We start from the raw sequence: 23167 nt of genomic DNA, 5'->3' as shown, positions 1-23167 counted from the left end.
CTCCGGGGCAGGTGGGAATCAAACTCATGCAGAAGTGGCTTTAGCTTCTTAATGCTGTGCTTTAACCCGCTGCGCCACCACGGAGGGCCTATAGTTTACTTTTAAAAAATTGTTTACCTTACAGTGGTATTTGGAATCTGCAAATTCATTTAGAAGTAAGAGAGATAAAAAAAAAGAATGTTTGTTTTTTGTTTTAATTGCTTTTTGGTGAACTGAGTTTGATTCCCACTTGCCCCAGAGGTGACCTACATGGCGTGGCAGACCTCTCCTACCCGCCCACTGCTCCCCTCAGCAGTGTATTTCCCACAGTTGGCCTGTTCTGCTCCACACTCTGTCTCTGGTGAGTCCTGTCACCGCCCCTGCACTTCTGGCCTGTACCCTGGTTCTGTATGCATAAATAAATAAATCTTTAAAAATATATATATGTGTATGTATTATAGAATATATTTCATTGCTATTCTGATTGGAAGCAAATAGCTGTAACAAAATCCTGTAAGAACTCATTTTAATTCTTGGTTTTCCTGTTTTCATAAAGTAACATAAGTAGTAAGTTACTTTATCTGTTTGCTATGGCTTTTGCTTATGCTAATTTATGATGTGTTATGGATGAGCTTTTGAAAAGGCACAGTGACAATATGCACAGAGCAGCACTGATGATACCTGAGAGATAACCCTTGCCAGTTTTGTACTTGCGACTCTTCCTGTTTGGTCAGCAGTCTTTTTAAGTCATTAGAAACAGCCTGGTTGAATGTACAAGTCAGAATGTGTTATAAAGCAGGGAGAGGGGCACCTCAAAACCCTTAAACCTACCTGTCCTAAATAGGTTCTGCTGTCTGCCACATCAAAACATGTAAGGCCTTTAATGAAATTTAATATGATTAGTGTGCAACAAAGAAAAGACAAGATATATAGTTTCCAAATCAAATCAAATACATAGTTTCCCACCCCCTTGTGGGTAAATGTCCAGCCAAACAGGATTATCCAAAAGCAAGGCGGGAGAACCTGCCACAAGTCTAAAGCACCTCTGGCAGGGACCCATAGAAAAGAGTCAGGAGCAGCCAAAGTCTGGGAGGAAAAGAGCAAAATCAAAACCAAGGTAACCTCCCCATAGGTCTCTCACCTACATCAATTTCAACCAGTTCAGGATCAAGAAGCAAGCAGTTTTTTGTTTTGGTTTGTTTTTTTTTTTAAACTTGTATCTCTGCTCCTTGTGCCTCTTAACAGGTCTTCTAGCTCTCCATCCTGCTTCCTTCTCTCTTCAGTCTCTTCCACAGCTTCTGGCCCTCCTCAGCTCCACCCTCCCTTGGATAGAGCAGGGAACCTGGAACTTCCCCTTTTCCTGGGGACCACCCTATAACAAAAGGAGCTAGGTACCAAATCCAGGCTACTTCATATTAACAGGAAAATTTTTGAGTATGTCAGCTTCTTTGAGTTTTTAATTTCTTACTCTAAAATGGGATAAAAATAGTGATACATACTCTAAGTTGGTTTTCTATTTAAAGCAATACATGTATTGAATGATAAAGTAGAGCTTTTCCCCTCTTAATTAAGAATCTTCAAATATCTTCTCTAGGGTAATTGTTATTTATCTTGAGATTTATCCTTTTTATTCTGTTTACCCATTTTCCTAGACTTTTGGTATTAAGATGCTCTTGCTTTTACAAAATAATACTGAAAATAAATGCCAGTGGTCTTTAAACGGTATGGCAGACACTTTGTTACTTTTCTCTTTTAAAATACCTTCTTTAATTGACTCATAAATCCAAAGGCTTAGAAATTCCACTTTGCACTGTGTATCTTAATTTCCTAGTGTATAATGACTGTGTCTAATCAATCTTTGCCCACCACCAGATAGATATCCTTTGGCATTTTTCTGTATAGACCCTCTGGTGAAATTTAGTTTGTAGCCACTTAGACGCTAGGTTACTTTGTTGTTTCACACAACCAAAGGTACTTTGAAAGTACCTTTACTTCTCTTTGATGGATTTCCAGGGAATCATAGTAAGTGATATTTGAAATATGTACATATGTAATTCCATTTTAAAGAGCTTTGCTCATCTTTCAGTTCTCTGGATGCCCGTAAGTGATTTCGTTTGTTAATGTTTTGCTAACAAAATAGGGGGTTGTGACTTGAGTTAATTTCTAGTTGGTAAAATTTTAGATAAATGACTTTAATGTATACATGGAGGCATAATTACTGCAGAATTGAGAGGCAGAGGATTTAAAGAGATCATGTGGACCTTCTGTATGTTATAGAAGAGGCAGTGTGCCCAAAGTTATTAGCTGCTTAGCTGAGATACAATAATGCTGGATAAATGAAGTCTTTTTTTTTTTTAACGAGGGAATCTTTAAAGTTGAAATTGTGAATTCCATTATGATACAGCTTATTTTGAATAAATTGATAGATCAGCTTTCTCTATTACCAGTGTTTATTTGTAATGCAAGTCATTTAAAAAACTACCAGGCTGGGTGCAATGGACAAAAATACTCCAAATATTCACCTGTGTTCCTGTGTATTTTAACTATGACACATTCACATTTTTCACCTTTAAATATATATACATTTATACTTTTTCCTCAACTTTTGCGTCTTTCAAGCAAATGTTTATCTAGATAATATTCACGTGAGATTTATTATGACCCCAGTACAGTCATAATTTTTAAGAATTTTACACTTTAGGGCCTTCCTGGTGGCACAGGGAGTTGTCTCAGCACTATCAAGCTATGGGCAACCACTGCAGCATGACTTGGACGCGTTGCCAGGGAACTAACCCACATGTCATAGCAGACATCTCCTGTCTCACCCTCTACTCTCTAAGCAGTGTATTTCATTTGATCCTCTTATTTTGCTTCTCAGTCTTTCTGGGGAATCCTCTCATTCCCTGTACCTCTGGCCTAAACTTCAGCTTTTGTATGCATAAGTAAATAAAAAAAAAACTTCAAAAAAAAAAACCGCAACCTTAAATTCTAATAGTATTTTCTCATTTTTGATAAGAACTAGTAATTGAGACGACAATGACTGTGATTTAAAATTTCTTTATAGGTCTTTTCATTGCTGTAGAATACATGGTCATTATAAAACAACACAAAATTAATACGACTTTGAAAGTGAAAGGGTGTTCAGTCTTATTTTAGATAACCGACACATGACTAGGTTTAATGCTGGGTTATACCTTTATATTTACAAAGGCATGCACATGCACACATTTCTATTTTTACCAAATTTTAATCATAGAGCACATATTTTAGAATTACTTCTATAATTGTAATATTAACTAGTAAAACCTTATGTGTATATTATATAAGCAAACTGTGCATACATAGTTTGTATATCTATTTGAAACACACCATTTCATCCAAATATACTTAAAAATCTGGTAAATTAGCTAATATGATAGTTTTGATCTTATTCTCTGGCACTTCATTGTAAAAATACTTTGCCATTTTTTTCAAAAAAAATATTTATGCTTACAGAACTGGGGTACAGACCAGAGGTGCAGGGACGGTAAGAGTCTTCACCAGAGACAGAATGGGGAGCAGAACAGGCCGACTGACAAAGTACACTGCTGAGGGGAGCAGCAGGCAAGACAGGAGGGGTCTGCTGCAGCATGTGGATTACCTCAGTCTGGATCCAAAGGATCCAATTTACACTAAATGGGTTGTGGCTAGCTTGCTAGTTATGCACTTTAACCCCATGTGCTACCAAGGAGGACCTGCCTTATTTTGTAATAACAGATAACTTTGAAATACCAGTGTAAATAGATATACACACCCACAACATCCAGTGTTAGCCACTGAGATAAATAAATATATATGAAAAGAAGAAAAAGGTATATGGGAGGGATATTTTCCCTGTGTAATTTCTTACCTGATTTTTTTTTTAGTCACATAAAATTTTAAAGAAGTTATGTATCTATTTAGATACACATTGGTAGAGTGAAGTAACGAAGTTTTATAAACTTGTGTATTTTTTATAAAAGAGTAAAAACTACTCTTAACTTTAAAGCTATCATGTAATTAAGATAGATTTCGGAAAGATATACTTAGAAACAGTTTTGCCAATTTACATATTTCCAAATAGTGAGCATCAGTATTTACTTTGAGGCTTTTAGAATTACCAAAAGAATTAGTTAAAGCTAGAAATCATGATTCAGTATTCCTGTGGCAGGATCTGAGATTCTGAATTTCTAAGAAATTCCCAATCAAAAATCAGCAAACTTTTCCTATACATAAACAAGTGGTTAAGTATTTTTAGCTTTGTAGACCTTATGGTCTGTTGTCACACTTCCTCAACTCTGCCATTATAGCACCAAAGTAGCCATACACTACTGTATAAAGGGATGAATGAGGTTATGTTTCAATCAAAAGAAACAGAAGGCAGAGCGGACATATCACAGTTTTCCACCCCTGCTTTAGGAGACCTACTCTGAAATTAGATGTTGATTATGAATAATGGATGGGGTAGAGTTACTGTTTCAGATAGTTCCATTTTAATTGGTTAGGCTTATAACCTTAAGGATATAACACATTCCTAAAAAGTTAATATTTGCATCATGAAATACAAATACTTCACACCTAATTGGTAACTTAATAAGTTTTACTGTCGTCTGAGTTTTCTGGATAAATGATGTAAAGTAGTAATGAAGGGTCAAGTTGAGACTATTTGAACAATCAGGAGAGCTTACAACCTTATAGCAAAATAGGCATTTGTAGACTTTTAAAAAATTTATTCCTTTTAGTTGTAAGTCTACCAGTGACCTTAACAAATTTGAGAAGTGTTTTTTAGAGTTAAATGTTGTAGGAGAAATATTTTAATGGCAAACAAATAATTTTAATTGAAATTTAAAAGTAGGAAGACCAAAGTAAATACCTCAAATTCGTTAGTTGTCTTATAGTAAACTTAAGAAAAACTACCTTTCTTTTATAAGATTTTGTACTGAGAAAGTAATATGAGGTGCCTACCTTATAAAATTTTGAAGTTATGGAGAGGTCAAGTAGGAGAGAAAGCCCAGAGCAGAGCTAGTGAAATGCTAAAATAGCCGAAGATCTACAATTCACTCCAAAATAGGCCAGGCACTATTTGAGGCAGAGTTGAATCAAGCAGCTTAAGATATGAGTAACTTGGAATTCGAATCATTGTAATCTGAGTTAGTATTTTAGCTATTGCTATCTATCTGTCTACAATCTTTTACCATTTTTCCCCATGACTACTACAAATCAAACCATGACACTCCTGTTTAAAATGGACTCATTTCCACTTTCACTGAAACATCATTTCAAGAAAAGCTCCTGCATCTTCCTACCCCCATTCCACCACATATTTATATCCACATTCATCATTTTACTATTCCTTTATTGCAGAGGATGAAGGTTTTTTCACTCCCTTAACACTAAGTTTTATTTGCTATACTATGAAGCCCACTCCTAGCCCCATAATTCTGTTGTTGTTCACATATTTCCACCTTACTTCTTTGTATCAACTTATTAGGATATATATTTTTTTACTGAAGTAACAATGATTTATAACATTATAGAGATTTCAGATATACAGTATTATAATTCTGTGTATACTGTATTATAACCATCACCAAATGTCTAAAATAACTGTTAGGATATTTTTAAAACTTTCAAGTTGCTCCTGTGTTAGAGGGAAAAGGTCTTGTGTGTAGAGGGAAAAGGTCTCGTGCCTAGTTCTTCATGTTTTTAAGCATTTTGGAAGACTGGAGAAGCAATTGTCCTTTTCCTTATAGTAACTGCAGTTGCTACCAACATGTCTTGTAGTCATCTATACACTAACATGTTTCTCCTTTCGTTTGACTATAGTCAGCTTAATCACAAATTTTAATGTTCATTTTCAATCTGTTATTTGAAATGATTTATCATTCCTTTTCAACATGCTTTTCTTTTTAAATTTCTGTAACACCAGAAATTAATTATTATTATTATTTTTTTTTTGTAGCTTTCTGATCACTACTTCTCAGATGTTTTCTTAAGTTGCTACTTACTTGCTAAAAGATTTTCAAGTCTAGCTGTTCTTGACCTCACTGGGAACCTCCCTTTTGCTATTCCTTTGTATTTCCTATTGATTGCTGGTGATTTTCACTTCTGTGTTTCATAGGTGTTTCCAGTTTAGCACATTTAAAATTAACTTCATTTTTCCCCCTCTTCCCACCAACCTGTTTCTTCTCAAAGATTCACTCTCATGGTGAATGATAATTCATCCAATTATTAACTCAAAGGAGAAATCTGGCAGCATCACCTCCTGTTATTTTTTTTCCTCTAGTATTCCAACTAATCAAAGACAAAAAATAGTAGCTGACATTTATTGTCACTGAATTTGTGTTTGATAGAAATTAGAAACTGCTAAACAAGTAACTTGTTAATATAAATCTCATTTCATTTTCACAGAAACAGCAGAGAAAGGAATTTTATCACTTTAAGGTGGAGAATTAGAGTTTCAAGTAGGTAAAAAGTAATTCTGTAAATAGCCACAATAACATCCAGTAGAATGTGATTAGGTTTGCATGTCCTTAACACTAACATAACAAATTCTGGACAACTTTTTCCAATCTCCATTATCCTTTTCTTTTGCATATACTGTTGTTTGTTGAGAACTTTAAATTCATCATGCATAATTTTAGCTCAGGTATTAACTCTTTAAAATCTCTCTAAGCTGCTTGGCTCTTTTATGTTGCAATAATATTGCCTGTAAAACTTGAATATTTAACGTAACTATGTTACTAGGCTCTTTAAGGGCAACACTTACTTTTCATAAATAATGCCTGATATATAGACAATTTATTCTTTAGGACTGGCGATTTTTTTTTTTTTTTGTGAAATAAAAGCTTAAAAAAAGAATTGAGGAAATTATAAAATAAAGAACATTAGAGGGCCTTCCTTGTTGGTACAGGACGCTAAAGTGCAGCACTATGAAGCTAGGCACACCCACTGCAGCATGAGTTTGATCCCCGGCCCTGAGGTGATCCACATGGTGCAACAGACTTCTGTCCTGTCTCATCCACAGCTTCCTTCAGCAGTGTACTTCGTTGATCTGCCTGTTGTGCTTCTCACTCTGTCTCTGGTGAATCCTTTCACCACCTCTGCACTTCTGGCCTGTATCCCAGTTCTGTATGCATAAATGAATAAAAAAAAAAACACTTTATAAAGTAAAGGGAAAATATGTTGTTTTTTACTAACGAGCAGTAATGATCAGGTAGGAATGCTTTTTCTGAAAATCTAATTAACCCTTAACACTGGTAAATTTAATTGTAACACACACAATTTCATCTTTTCCATCAAATTATAAGTACTTTTCAGACAAAAGAATACAAAAAGATATGTTTTCTAAATGAAATACGATGTTTAGTGTTTTCTTTCAAGTTTTAGATGAATAACTTTAGATTCCAGATAAAGAACCAATATTTATTTCAGTCAAAACTCAGCATAGCTTAAAATTCTTTAGAACTGGCGATTTCTGGGCTAGGGGAAGGATGGGAAATTAAAGGCTGTTGGTATGTCTGAAAGGGAATTAGATTAGTACTAACTCATCCTGTCTCCCACTGAGCCAGTCAGACACAAATAAATAGCCAGTTGGTTTTTAATGTAAGATCTTAATATAACTTTTTATTCTGGCAAGCACAGAGAGCAGGCTCTTTAGAACAAATCAGTTGGCAGTAAAATTACAGTTTTAAATTGCAGGAGCTCTATCACAGAAGCATGTCTGAAATGTGGGTATGTAAGGAAAAGAAAATACTTAATACAGGAATGAAGTATGGGCTAGAGATTCAGTTCAGTCAACCAAGGATAGACATAAACAATGAACAGTATAAAACATAGAATGAGAACTGTTTGAAAATGTTGGCCTCGCTCTTAAATTAAAAAAAAGGAATTTATGTGAACATTTTGGCAGTGTCTTATTCAGTGCTTCAATTTGTTGTTCAGAAGAAAGTAGTTACTTAAATTACCATAGTAATTGAACTCATTTGAATCTTAAATTTTAAATGTATTCTATTTCTGAAAAATGAAAATAATTAACATAATCCTTACATGATATAGTTACTTTCCAAGTTACTATTAAATATTAGTATACTTTTTTGCTAGAAATTGTGTTTCCAAACTATAAAATATGGATATAAATAGTGGAATAGTGAGTTCTCTAGTAAATTATGAAGGGGAAGTGATTATAAACTTACTGGAAGAGGATAATACCAACATAAGCACAAGTATATTTCTTCAGTTTCCTTCTTCCATTTACCTCCTGAGTCTGGAGTTTATTATTGTTTGTTTCTTGTTTTGGATTTGGGATGCACCTAGATTTAGTTGTTTTGCTTGAAGGAAGAATTGAAATGGAAAGGCAAAAGAATTCTTAAAAAAAATATCATCCAGGGGCCCTCCCTAGTGGCGCAGCTGGTTAAAGCATAGCACTGAGAAGCTTAAGCCACTTCCACATGAGTTCGATTCCTGCCTACCCTGGAGGAGATCCACATGGCGAGGCAGACCTCTCCTGACCCGCCCGCTTCTCCCCTCAGCAGTATACTTCATCATCTGCCTGTTCTGCTCCCCTCTCGGTCTCTGGTGAATGCTCTCACCCACTGCATCTCTGGCCTGTACCCCAGCTCTATATGAATAAATAAATAAATCTTTAAAAAAAAAATCATCCATAGTTATCCCTCTTCCATATTATATATGGACTGAACATTTCTTGATTGTTAATGTGCCAACCACCTGATCCTCATAACTCATTAAAGGTAGAATCTATTTTTCTTTCATTTGGGGAGGTTGCAGCTCAGAGAAATCAAACATTTTGTATCTTTAGACCTCCTATAGTTGGCAAAGCTGACTTTCAGTCCCATTTCTATTTAACTAAAGGGCTTACCTTTTATTAACAAGAACCATATAAATACTTCATTCAGGATTTTTTTTAATTGGAAATGAGTACTTTAAAACCAGAACAAAATAACACCTTTTCTTTCATTAATTCATGAGGATATAGAAGTAGTTATATTGAGAAGTTTTTTTTTCTCCAAATTATGTTTGATTGAGGTACAAAGCAGACTACATACTTTTTAAAGTCCATAGTAGATTCCATGATAAAATAATGCACAGTAGAGATTTTGGACCAGCAGGATTTTTATTTCTAATTCATGCAAGACCAGTAGTAACTTTTCTTACTTATACATACAAATTAAAAAGAATGTATAATGTACCACATGTGCCTCTGGGCCTCACCTTGAGAGTGGGCAATCTTAAGAACCTACAATCACTGGAATTGAAGCTGTTTCCCTAGTTAGCTTAAAAGTAATAAAAGTATGGTGATGGCACAGGGTGATTTGGTGATGGGAAGCCCATGGGGAGTACAACTGTGATGAAAAAATGCACAAAGTGGTGTAAAAGTAAATAAAAATAAGAGAGAGAGAATTCAAGCAATGAAAAATGCAAAAAAAATTAAGATTAACTGCTATTTTATTTTAAATAATAACAGTATTCTTCTTTTTTCTTCACATTTATATAACTTGGGGGAATCACAAAATAAAGTCACAGGACTGGAAGTAAGCTGCTTGATCACCAATGTCTCTTTACTCTATAAAAGCATAATGATAGATCTTTTTAAAAATAAGATACAGTGCTCGCTTCGGCAGCACATATACTAAAATTGGAACGATACAGAGAAGATTAGCATGGCCCCTGTGCAAGGATGACACGCAAATTCGTGAAGCGTTCCATATTTAAAAAAAAAATAAGATACATATTGATTTCTCCACTGATGAAATTAAACATCATTATTAGTAGTTGTGAGAAAAAACTTAGAAAGATTTGTTGGTTTTATTTCCACATACCTACACTTTCAAATAAATTTATTTTTGATGCCAAATATATTCCAATGTCTTTTTTTATTTCTGGTACTGTTTCTTTTTCTTTTTTTTTTTAAGATTTATTTATTTATATGGAACTGGGGAACAGGCCAGAGATGTGGAGGGTGAGAGGATTCACCAGAGACAGAGTGGGGTACAGAACAGGCAGATCGATGAAGTACATTGCTGAAGGGAGCAGCGGGCGGGCCAGGAGAGGTCTGCCTCCCAATGTGGAACCTCCGGGGCAGGCAGGAATCGAACTCATGGGGAAATGGCTTTAGCTTCTCAGTGCTGTGCTTTAACGTGCTGTGCTTTAACCCGCTGCGCCACCAGGGAGGACCCACTGGTCTGTTTCTTTTTTAAAAATTACTTTGTTGTTTTACAATTTGATTTTTCAAAACTTTCTTCATTCTTTTTGCATATTGACTGCAGCAGGTGAACTTAGTATCAAAGTGTTAATCACTAAAAGAATCATTTTGTGCTACTATTGAGATCTCACTGAATTTGTAGGTTGTTTTTCATGTCAATAACATATTTATAATGTTGAGTATTTATGGATTATGATAGGTACCTCTTTATTCAGGTTGTCTTCTAGTATATAAAGTTTGGCTTTTTATGATACAATTCACATAACATAAAACTTACAATTTTAAAGCATACTTCAGTAATCTTTAGTATATTTACTAGGTTATGGAATCATTGCTATTAATTCCACAACATTTCTATCACTGCAAAATGAAAACTCCATGCCCATTATAAGTTACTTCTCCATTACTGCCTTCCCTAATGCCCTGGAGACCCGGAGACCCTTAGTCTTTTTGTGTGTGTGTGTGTGTGTGTGTCGTTATAGATTTGCTTATCCTGTGCATTTTATAAATGGAGTTTTATAACCCTCTTTAAAATATGTCTTTTATTTCTTGTTTCTTTCTCTTAACAGTGATTTCAAGGTTCATATATGTAGCCTGTATCAGTACTAGTTTCCTTATTATGGATGAGTAATATTCCATTGTATACCATAGTTTTTGTCTGTTCCTCGGTTGATAGACATTTGATTGGTTGCCACTTTTTGGTGTGAAGAACATTTCAGGTATAGGTTTTTATATAAATACATGTTTTCAGTTCTCTTGTGTATATTCCTAGAATGGAATTGGTAAGTCATGTGTTAACTCTTTAACTTTTGAAGAACAACTAAGCTGTTTCTTACAGTGGTTCTTTACATTCCTACTAACAATGGATGAGAGTTCCAATGTTTCCATATCCCATGTGATATGTATTTTTACAATTAATTATCTTAGTAGGAAGAGAAGTATTATTTCATTGTAGTTTTGATATACATTTCATAGTAATTGATGATGTTGGAACATTCTTTCATATTCTTGTTGGTAATTCATATACCTTTGCAGAATTGTCTACTCAGGTCCTTTGCTTCTTTGAAAATTAGGTTGTTTTGTTTTTTACTTACAAGAATTAATTAGTATCTTAGATAGTAGACCCTTGGAAGATAATTTTGCACATACTGTCATCTATTCTTTGGGTTGTCTTTTCATTTTTTTCATAGTATCCTTTGAAGTACAAAAAATTTTAATTGCTAAATTTTAGTTTTTCTTTGGTTGCTTATGTTTTTGGTCATATGTCTAAAACCATTGTTCAATTCAAGATCATGAAGATTTATAACTGCTTCCTGTTAAAAGCATTTTATATTTCGTACATTTTAGTTCTGGTGCATTTTGACTTAATCTTTGTACATTATGTAAGGGAGAGGCCAAAATTAATTCTTTTGCATCCAGTTTTGTTCAATTACCATTTGTTGAAAGGAGTCATCTTTCCTTATGAAATGATTTTGTTATATACCCTTGTCAAAAATTAACTATAGATATGCATTTATTTCTAGACTTTCAATTCTGTTCCATTGGTCTCTATGTCTGTTCTTATGTCATTACCATACTATGTGATTACTGTAGTTTATATTTGGAAATTGTGAAGTATAAGGCTTCTAATCGACTTTTGTAGGACTGTTTTGATTATTTGGGGTCTCTTGTCTTAAAAATTTTAGATCACCTTGTCCATCTTGCCAAAAGACAGCAGGGATTTTGAGGAATTACATCAACCTTAGGGGAGTATTAACATTTTACCAGTATTCTCTTAACTCCATGAATTCAGGATATTAATTTACTTAGATCTTCTTTGGTAAAATTAAATGTTTATCTTCACTGTGATTATTGTTAGTTGTCTTTCTTTTTCTTTTTAAAGATTTATTTATTTTTGCATACAAAACCGGGATACAGGTCAGAGTTGCAGGGGTGGTAAGCCGTTTCACCAGAGACAGTGAACAGGCAGATCAAGAAGTAACTGTAGAGGGGAGGCCAAGACTGGAGAGTTCTGTTGCACAAAGTGGGCCACCTCCCTGGCTAGGGATCTAACTGAAGTGGCTGTAGCTACCTAGCTTCCTTGTGCTGCACTTTAACCCTTTGTGCCACCAGGGAGGCCCCCTTAGTTGCATTTCTAAGGGTCTCTAGTTTTTCTTTGCTATTATAGATTTTCAGGATAAGTGGTTTTTTTAAGTAATAGTTTATTTTTACATCATTTTGTGCCTTTTCCCATCTCATTTGTGTGGTTTTTTTAGATTTATTTATTTATGCATGCATAATTAGGGCACAGACCAGAGATAAAGGGGCCTTGAGAGGATTCACCAGTTACAGAGTAGGGAGCAAAACAGGCCGACTGACAAGTACACTGCTTGAGAGGAGCAGCGGCCTGAGAGGAGCAGCGGGGCAGATCAGGAGAGGTCTATTGTGCCATGTGGAGTACCTCCAGGGTGGGGATCAAACTCATGCTGAAGTTACTTTAGCTTCTTAGTGCTGTGCTTTAACCCACTGCACCACCAGGGAGGGCCCTGTATAAGTTTTTTTATTTGGCTTGTATATAGGAAAGTTGTTGATTCCATCAAAAATAGACAAATAGAGCAAATGAATAGAATAAAAAGTCCGAAAACAGACCCACACATACATAGTTAAGAATCTGTAATCTTTCAGTGAGGGAAAAATATTTTTTGTTTTCTCCTGGTAAGTTGTGCTGAAACATTAGACATCCATAAAAAATAAAATGAGTCATGGTATCATCCTCATGCCATACATATATATGAAAATATGAGATGAATCGTAGACGTAAGCACCAAAGGAAAAACAGTAAAGCTTTGTAATATTGTAGTAGTCAAATGTTTTTGGACAAAAAGGGAAAGTACCAACGATTAAAATAATAAGTTGAGTGTCATTTAAATTAAGAGCTTGTATTCATCAAAATACCTTATAAAGAGAGTAAAAAACAAGCCACAGACAGAAGTAGGCATGATACATATTTCTGACAAAGGATTTATATTTAGAATATATAAAGATGTGACAAACCAATGGAAAAATGAACTAAAGATGGAAAGTAACTTCAAAAAAGAAAATACGTGAACAGGCAATGAATGCAATAGTCAGAAGAAAAATAAATATTAAAACCACAGCAACATACTCTGCAGACCCACTGAAAAGTATACAAAACTTAATACTAAATGTTGGTGATAATATGAAACAACTAAAACTCAGCACTGCTGTTCGGTAGGGTAAAATAGTCAACTATTTTGTGAAGTGTGGTGCTTTCTAATAAAGCCAATATCTATATCTGCTTTACAACCTGGCAATTCTACTTTTAGGATATATCCAAGAAAAATGAGTACAAATGCCTCATCACATACAGAAGAAGGTATATATTATCATATTTACAATATCTCAATAGGAGCTCCAAATGCTTAACAGAGTGGCTAAATATATTTTGGAATTTTACAAGAGTAGATGATGACATCTAGATTGAATTTCAACAGCAAATGAAATCAGTCATCTTGATAACTGACAGTATATCATGATTATCTCAATATTTGGGGGAGGAAAAGTCCATATTAGTAGGGAGGAAGAACAAAGGAACGTTCTGTGGTACTGGAATATTATAGATTTGATTTTGATAGTGAGTTCATGAGTGTGTACCATAGGTAAGGATTCATTGATCTGTATACATGTTAGACATTTGTACTTTATTATGTATATTTTAATATAAAAAGTAACATGCATAAAAATAGAAATTAAGTAAAACATATTTTTAAACTCAGTAGTGTTAGTATTGATGATCCCACTACTGCTTAGTAAATTCCACAGGTTATAGAAGCTGTGTGCAAAAAACCATGGATACCAGGTCTTTGGAATGACCAAATATATAATTTCTCATTAGTCACAATATTGCCAGAACCAAGATGCTTTCAGTTTTTTAACAAGACCTCAAAGAAGCCCACAGTAGAAAAAATCTTCCAAATTGTCTCTGTCTTCCCCCAAAGTGGATAATCATGTTAAGTAATTTGAAAAATGAGCTATGAAACAAGTTAGTCAAAGTATCCCTTCAGTATTCCAAGGGTAGTATGCTCTATTTGAGATGGTTGAAAAATAAGAACCTCTGTACTGGAACATTTCTTAATCGCTCTTAAAGTTTCTTTGCCTATTATGGAAGTGGGGTAGGGGATGTCACTAAACATGTAAGCATGAATCAGTAAAATTTAATTGTATCAACACTGTAGTTAGTATAACTTCCTAAATGTTAAAGATTTATGGGAAGATGGTGTCACAAACCAATAAAAGACAATTAACTTCTCAAATTCTGTTCTATAATTGACTTCATTTTGTGAATAGAAATTTAAATTTTCTTCATACACTTTTTCCCCTTGAATGATAATGTTGATATAATTCCATTTTATAATTTCCTGTTCATTAATCAATATGTTTGAGAAATTTCTCCTTGTACAGAAGTAAAGCTAGTTACTACAACTAAGTAGACTAATGCTCATTCACATGCAAGAAGCATTTTAAATTTCTTTCCATTTAAATTTGAATGGAAAGAGTAGTAATTATCATGGATACAGAGTGTCATCAAGAAACATAAAGGTCTCCTGTATCCTGTAGTCTCTGAAGAGTATCTTTTTCACACTGCCACAGATCTTGCAGGACTGAAGTAATTATAATGAGGAGCTCACCAAGTGTTAATTTACATTTGAGTACCTTCCTCACTTAGACTTATCCTTAGGAAAGGAAAAGAGGACTGGGCAGCATGACCTTTCTCATCCATGCCCTATCACTTTCAACCAGTGCAGCTCTCTAGATGGCCCCAGTTTATATTGCTCAGTAAGAAAAATAATTTGTTCAATCTCTGATGCCAGTTTAACACTACCTTCTTTTACCATTTCTCATACTTATCAGGATAAGCAGAGTATTGTAGTGCAGTTAATGGGAAAAATGTAAGAAAGAAAATGTAGTAAAATTCTTAAATGATAAAGGAACAAAATGTCAAGGAAAATATGTGAACACAAGCTAGACAGCACACATAGTACACATAAAACAACAGAAATGTCTTTATTGATACATAGGACCTTGCTAAAAGCCATTTCAGTTATGTAATGGGAGAGTAAAATCATACTCTGTTCAATTATGTAATGAGAATGGAATATCTATAAAAGATATAACCTTGTTTACAAATCACAGAGAGGGTACAAAGAGGATAAATACTTGAAGTAATATATATTTTAAGCTCTAAGGGAGAAAATACGAATAGAGAAACAAAACAGTTAATAAAAGAACATGTTTGTAATATAAGATTTATACCTTATAATTAGGTTATGGGTACATATAGTGACTATGAAGCTTAGTAAAGAAGTATGTGGCAACCAAAACGAACAAGTGGGCTGCTTGAATAAAGAGCTTCTGTGTAGCAAATGAACTGTCAATAAAAAAAGGCAGCCTAGGCCCTCCCTGGTGGCGCAGGGGATTAAAGCACAGCACTGAGAGGCTTGGGCCACTTCCACATGAGTTCGATTCCCGCCTGCCCCGGAGGTGACCACATGGTGTGGCAGACCTCTCCTGACCCACTCGCTGCTCCCCTCAGCAGTGTACTTTGTTGATCTGCCTGTTCTGCTCCATGCTCTGTCTCTGGTGAATCCTTGCACCCTCCGCATCTTTGGCCTCTACCCCAGTTCTATATGAATAAATAAATAAATCTTAAAAAAAAAAAAAGGCAGCCTAATGAATAAGAGAAAAATCTTTTCAGGTCATATATCTTAGAATGGATTATTCAGAATACCTGAAGAACTTACGAAACTAAATAGCAAAAAAGCAAACAGTATGATTAAAATGTACAGAGAATTTTAGTAGACATTTTCCCAAAGAAAACACATGTATGGCTAACAGGGACATGAAGAGATGCAAGAGTCCCTTGTCGCCAGGAAATGCAAATCAGAACCACAATGAGCTATCACTTCATGTGTTAGAATGGCATGAGACATAACAAGTGTTAGTTCAGAATTTGAAGAAAAGGAAATTCTTGAGCACTCTTGGTGGAAATGTGAATTGTGGTCACTTTGGAAAAGTGTGGCAGTTGCACAAAAAGTTAAGAACAGAACTATAGTTTGATCCAGCAAATACCACTTCTGGGCATTTCTTTGAAGAAAATGAAAATACTACCTAAAAAAGATATACTTCCCTATGTTCATTACAGCAGTTCACTACAGCAAAAGTAGTCGTGGTTTGGACACAACCTAAATATCCTTCGAGAGATAAGTGGATAAAGAAGATGTAGAAATGGGATATTCAAGCATAAAAAGGAAAGAAAACTTGCTATTTAGTTGACAGAGACAGAATGAGTGGAGGGGTTGAAAAATTACAAAGTTCCAGTTATAAAGTAAGTCATGAGGCTGTATTATATAGTATGGTGACCATAGCTAGTCAGTCTTTATTGCGTATTTGGAAGTTACTAAGAGAAGGGTTCTTAGAAGATTTCATCAGAATAAAAAAAAAAAGTGGTACCTGTGTATAGGAAAAGATGTTATATAGACTTACTGTGGTGATTATTTTGCAGTATATACAAATAATGAATCATTATGTTGTACACATGAAATGAATATGCTGAATTATGCCTCAGTTAAAAAAAAGCATAAGGATTAAACTCAGCATTATGTTCTGATTAATTAAATTAAAAAATTATTTTGGATAACCAGTAGTTTATAACGAAGAGCCAACTTGGCATTTAAGATCGTTCTATCAGTAATCTTACACATATCCAATATGCTTTTTAAACTTGTGTGTTAATTTGTGAAACATTTCCAGACTGTAAACATTTCAATAAAAACTGTTTCTGTTACACCAAATTTCATTTTCCTTTGTATTTTTTTCCCCTCTAGGAAACTGACGGGACATTCTTTCCATATGGGATATAGCATGGCAATTTTGAATGGCATTGTAGCTGCTCTTACTATAGCATGGTGCTTCATGTAAACCCACACTGAAACAATATTCTTGGCAAAACGTATTTATGATTCCCAATGGTGGGAAAGAACATCATTGTCTACTCAGAAGACTGGAAAATCATACTATTCATTGTGATTCAGCTACATGTCACATCGTCATCGTGGAAGGCCTTTTTAAAGCATTGTTAGCCATTGGGAATATCTGAGTATTAATTTCAAGTAATTTCTTTAAAGTGTAAGGTGTTTACCTCGACTTTTTGCTTTTGTGTGCATTGTCCTTATATTTGGTAGAGAACAATTTAATGAAAAATTCAAAAACTTGAATACAATGCCTACCTTTTGATGTATATAAACTACACTTTTGCTAAGAATTACTGATACTACATTTAAGTAGAAACTGAAATACTTATTTATTCATTATATTCAGAAAGCAAACAATGCCTACTACATGTTAAAGGAGCTACCTTTAACTAAGAATATTTAGTTTTCAATAGTCATATAATCAATAGAAGGTGCGTTTATATTTTTTAATGGGGCATAGTTCTTTTTGTGTGATTACATATTTTCCTACCGCTTATTAAATTTGTATGTTTTTAAAATTGTTACTTTTAGACAAGTGTAATTGTTATTTTTTATCTGGTACAAACCTAATACCTACCATTTTTAAGTACATATTTTGTCTTTTTTAAAAAGCACACTGTCCTTAGTTTAAGTAGACATTTTTAAGAAAAAAACTAAAAAATAAATTATTTAAGCCATTAAAATATTGAGATGTTTGAAACTGTTCATATTTCTTTTTTCACAATTATAAATATTTATCTCGGTGTATTTATGGTTAACAGAACTATTGTTACTTGTTTTTAATAAGTGGAAACATGAAGTTTTTATATTTAGAAATGCTTGAACTAGCCTCAGTGGCCAAAATAGAAAAGGTATTTTGATAGTGTACAAAGACATACATAATTTTTTATATCATTCTCATAATTTTTTCTATTTCAGTGTTCTAATTGTAGTATTGCTTCTTTTTTTTTTCCACAGTAAACCTTAATTGTTCTCACTTCCTTTCTAAATACCTGCTTAGAAAGTCACTTCAGTTTTAGAAAGATGGTCTGTTCAGAATGCTATTTTTTCAGGCTATTGAAAAAATTACATTAGGAAAACATTGTATAGCAAAACTGCTTATTCAGCTAAATGGGAAATGAGTATGTGCAGAGTGCTCCTGTTATCTACAGAGTATTGTTACTGAGTAAATAATTTGGTGTTTAAAACTCTTCTCATTTTTTCCAATTCAAAAACCTTTCTTAGGAAATGAAAAATACTATTTCATTAAAAATTATCTGATGTGTTCAGATTCATTAGGATGTGAGTGTATACACAAAAACATATATAATATTTAGGCTTATGTATTCTTTCCAGAGTTCTTGAAATGAATATATTTTCAACCTGCATTCTTCCCCCTTTGGCTCTTACATTGCAAAAGAATGTGCAAGTAACAAAATCAGTATTATTCTTTCCAGCCCTGAAAGCCCTTCCTTCTGAATTTATATGACTTGTTTCAGATTTTTTTGTCTTATGATTAAGAAACATATTTACAATAGAATCTCTGTATATAGAACCTCTCTATATATATCTATACAATATAGATACATATAGCTATGTATTTGTATGATATTCCTTCATGACTATTACTCTCCTTTTCTGGGAAATTCCTTTCTTTGGTCTAACATAGGTTCCAAATACAAAACATCTTACTTCCATAGCAAATTAATTGGTTAAGAATAGAAGATTTTAACCAGATCTGGGTTAATCCTAGTTTCTCATCTCACCTGGCTAAAATGATTACAACAGAAATGGAAACATAAGTCAGACCATTTCTTTTAATTTTTTTTTTAACTTGAAATTGTTATAGTGAAGCTGGGAAGTTGCAAGTCCAGGAGATGCTGCTTTCCAGGCTTAGGACAAGAACAGTGAGAAAGCCAACATGGGTATTGCTAATGACTTTTCTCCAGCCCCTAAAGCCCAGTAGTGACTTAGCAATTCTTGAAGTTTAGGTTATGCAAACTAATAAATTCTCCTCTGCTTTTCATATTGATTTTTATCATTAAAAATAAAAATAGAGTCAAGCTGAGTTATCAGTAGCAACTGTAAGCCATCTCCAAAACTGACTCAGGCGATGTCTTATCTGCAGGTAGCTTAAAACGTTCCATTCAGTTACTTGTGAAGGATACACAGGAAATAAATATGCTGTTGGCTAATAATTAGTCTCAGTTATCTCAAAAGTTTTGGAATAAAACTAATATTTGATCAGAAACTTAGGTCTTTAAATATTGCCATGTTTAAGTGTCATTAAAATATTTAGTTGTTATTAATAGAATATAACTAGTTTTAAATGGATAAGCTTTAGATATTGTATAGTTAATAATAACAATGCTTCTCAGTTTCCTTCCCTATAAACTAGGAAAAACACTTAATAAAAATAGCTTAGATTTAGCTTCAATGAAAACACTACATGTCAGAATTTATAGGCTGTTACTGTTAGATGAGACACTGTAAAGGAAATTTATAATTTCAAATATATTCATCAGGTCACAAGGAAGATTGAAAATAGAATGTAAATCAAAAGTTAGAATACTGATCAAAAGTTAGAATGCAAAGCAAAAGCAGCAGAATAAATCCCTAAAACAAAGATTGGAAATAGGAAGGGTAAGGACATGGGAGAACATCAACATGGGTGAATTGGTGGTGGAACCCATGGGGATTACAACTGAGATGAAAAAATGCACAAAAGAAGAACAGTGTAAAAAAGTATGTATGATAATCGTAAAAGAATAGAGAGCATCTGTCCTAGTCATCTTGGACTGCCTTAACAAATTATCACAGCAGGTGACTAAACCACTAACATTTGTTTCTCACAGTTCTGATGGCTGAAAGTTCCAAGATAGAATGGGAACAGGATCCATTCTTTTGAAAGCCCTCTAATTTACAGCCTTCCATCTTGTATCCTCACTTGGAGGAGAGAATTAGCAAGGATACTAACCTAATTTTAGAGACTCCACCACTATGACCTGATTACCTCATAAAGACCCCACCTTTAAACATCTTACTGGAGTAAGGGTTTTAATAATTGAATTGGGGGTGGGTGGGTACAAACATGAAATTCATCATCATTGTGTGAAGGGGGAATTTCCCCACTCAGACTGGATGAATGAACAAATGAACATCAGTTTCGTAGGAGAAAAACCACTAATAACATACATGTGGAGAATTTACATGATTGTAAATTCTAAAGAATAATTGGAGGGGACCAAGAATATTCTACATTTAGAGACCCAGGAGCATCAAAGGAGTGGTGGTGGGGGCAGGGGGATTTTACCCTGAGAATAAATGAGAGCTGTGCAGAGGATATGTTGACTGATAGCAACTGGATGAACACGTCCTCACACACACATACTACATTCTTATAGGTCATAAAAGGGCAGGGGGAGCAGTGATTGCTTCTCTGATTAGGAAAAGGGCAGAAGCTTAGTACTGATGACTTCTTAGTTTAGGGAAGGACAAGCACTTCAGCCTCAAACTACTCTGCCTGCCAGAGTGGGGTATCAAGACCAGTTCTGAGAATCTTGGGATGGCCTGATTTTAGCACCTACAGTATCCAATAACAAAAGTACATTTCTGTTGGTTAAATAAGGGTTTTATAATTTGAACGATAGAAATCATCTGGCTAAAAAAAGGAATTTATTGGAAGAGTATCCAGTAGCTCTCAGAACTAGTGGGCAGGAACTAAGAAAATACCAGAAGGTAACGGAGAAAGGAGCAAAGGGACTCTTTAATAATGAGTAGCCTGATTAGGATGAGATAATGGATTCCTCCTATCATTTGTTCTTGTGCAAGTTTCACAGCCCTTTGAGGAAAAGCCCCAATTACCTGTATTAGGTCATATGCCTCCTTTTGGCTTTTACAGTTGAAGGCAGCATCTTGGAATTATTTGGTGTGGGTGAATGGATATCAAATAACCGAAAGACAGATTCACTGCAGTTCACTATTGGCTGTCCAGTTTCCACAAACACTATTGTACTTCCCAAAGTACTCAGTCCTACTAATGCAGCTGTCATTTACTTCATTGGGTGGCAGGGCCAGTGCCTTCAGGTTATACCCATTTTTCTGTATAGTTTTGCCATATTCTCTCACTAAATAGTAATAATATGAACACAAATGGCAGAAAAGAGAAGGAAATACAAGTAGCAGTTGCTACCATAATTAAGCATCTGGTCTTGAGACCTTCTTTACTGCTTTTTTTTTTTTTTTTGTGATTGCTGGCTAGATTTCAACTACCTATGTTTCTCAGTATCAGTTTGTTCATAAGGAATTCTAAAGAGGCTATGGTTGTGGGGTAAGTGAAAAGAGACAGTGTGATGGCAAAGCACACTGGGAATATGATCACACAAGGAAGTCATGCCTTTAGGATTGACTGACTCAGAACACTTTGGATGATCAAATTTAAAGGGTATGCCAATGTCTGGTTTTCGATAAAAGGCAGTTTTACTTCCCAGAAACAAAATTTAAAAATTTAGCTAGTACCTAGCTTTAAAAGTGTCTGGATACATTTTTGATTAGTTACAATTAGTTACAATTGTGAGATATTACTGAAATGAGTTGATAGAAGCCACAGATGTTGTTCAACATCCACACTACCCAGAATAGTGCTCTACCAGAAAGAATAATCTGGGTCAAAATGTCAGTTGTGCCAAGGTTGAAAAACTAAGACCTGTATTCATGAGTAGACGATCAGGTAATGACCTATTCAGATAAATAGCTGGGGTCATAGGGTTACCTGCCATGCTGGTGTTACTCTCCAAAAGGCCAAGGAAAGAGTTATTAACCTAAGTAGACTTGTTTCTGTGCTAGTAACCTCTGGACCTTTGTCTGCCATGATTTGTCACAGAAGCTAGTCTTAAACTATTATGGATGACATATTACTAAAATTCTTTACTATTGTGGTCAGAGAATTCCATTCACAAAAAAAATATAGCCTCTCAAAACATTTTCTTGCCACCTCCACATACTGTTTTTGCACTAACGTGAAATAGTTGTTAAGTATTAACTAAGGTCTTCTGATCATTTCAAAGACAAAACAGCTTTTATCCATATTTCTTTCTATGGTGTACTTTAGCTAATTTTCTTTCATATTCTCTCTGCTTCTTCCCCTTTTTGTGTAGGATAATTAACATTGGCTAACTACAAAGTAGTGCATAGAGTAGAGCACTGTGAAGGCATTACTATAGAACTAAGGAGAAATGGACATTTCCTGAGATCCTGGATATGGAACTGAATATAGTAAGTTATTAGGCTTTTAATTGTCTTTCTAAGATCTTGGGTCATTGCCTTCTCAAATTTCTCACCTCTATTAGGTGTGCAGTGACGTTAGGTGGGAGATCATATTTTGTATAACCATGAAACATAAGGGGTATGAATATAACAGACCAGCAGAGGAATGGACTCTCTTGAGTATTTTGTCATTTTGGCATCCCAGCCCCCAAACCTGTTTTTATTTTGGGGGAATTCCTATATGAGTATAGGAGTCAACACTGCAGGTTGTATTAAAGAAGGCTCAGAAATAAGATATTTTGTTTATCCCGAATGAATTGCTAGTGTATAACCTTGGTGCCACCAATTATATATCAAGGTCACTGTTAAGCACAATAGCTTAACAGAAAAAGTTTATTCATAGTTGTGCCTTTTTGTCACAGTGAATACTGTTTTCTAGTATTCTGTTTTTCCACCAGTGGTTAGGCTGTCAATAGAAACCTAAGTAGGTTGCTTTGAAGTATAATCTGAGCTATAATCTCTTACCAAGCTTTATTAGGTTTCTGTCTTTTTATGGCCCTGGTTTTCTGGTGCTTCCTTCAATTTGTGAGCTATTCCTAAACTTATAATAAAGTTTCTTCTTAACTAGCTAAAGTTAGAATCTGATATATAAAATCTGGAACTAAGAAATCAT

The 23167-nt window shown here is 34.4% G+C and overlaps 1 protein-coding gene across 1 annotated transcript in view; it reads left to right on the top strand.

Annotated features, from left to right (window-relative positions):
• The window catches only part of ARL6IP6 (ADP-ribosylation factor-like 6 interacting protein 6), a 32839-nt gene extending 14991 nt beyond the window's left edge, over window positions 1–17848 (top strand). The window contains exon 4 of the mRNA XM_004674878.2: window positions 17104–17848. Within this exon, the coding sequence (XP_004674935.1) occupies window positions 17104–17197 (94 nt within the window). The 3' untranslated portion in view covers window positions 17198–17848. The remainder of the gene's footprint in view (window positions 1–17103) is intronic.
• The last annotated feature ends 5319 nt before the right edge of the window (window positions 17849–23167 follow it).

This window comes from Condylura cristata, unplaced genomic scaffold (genome assembly GCF_000260355.1).
Source record: "Condylura cristata isolate star-nosed mole 26May11 unplaced genomic scaffold, ConCri1.0 scaffold00002, whole genome shotgun sequence".
Lineage (NCBI taxonomy): Eukaryota > Metazoa > Chordata > Mammalia > Eulipotyphla > Talpidae > Condylura > Condylura cristata.
Note: the sequence above shows the minus strand (reverse complement) of the source record. Positions and strands in the feature narration are given on the sequence as shown.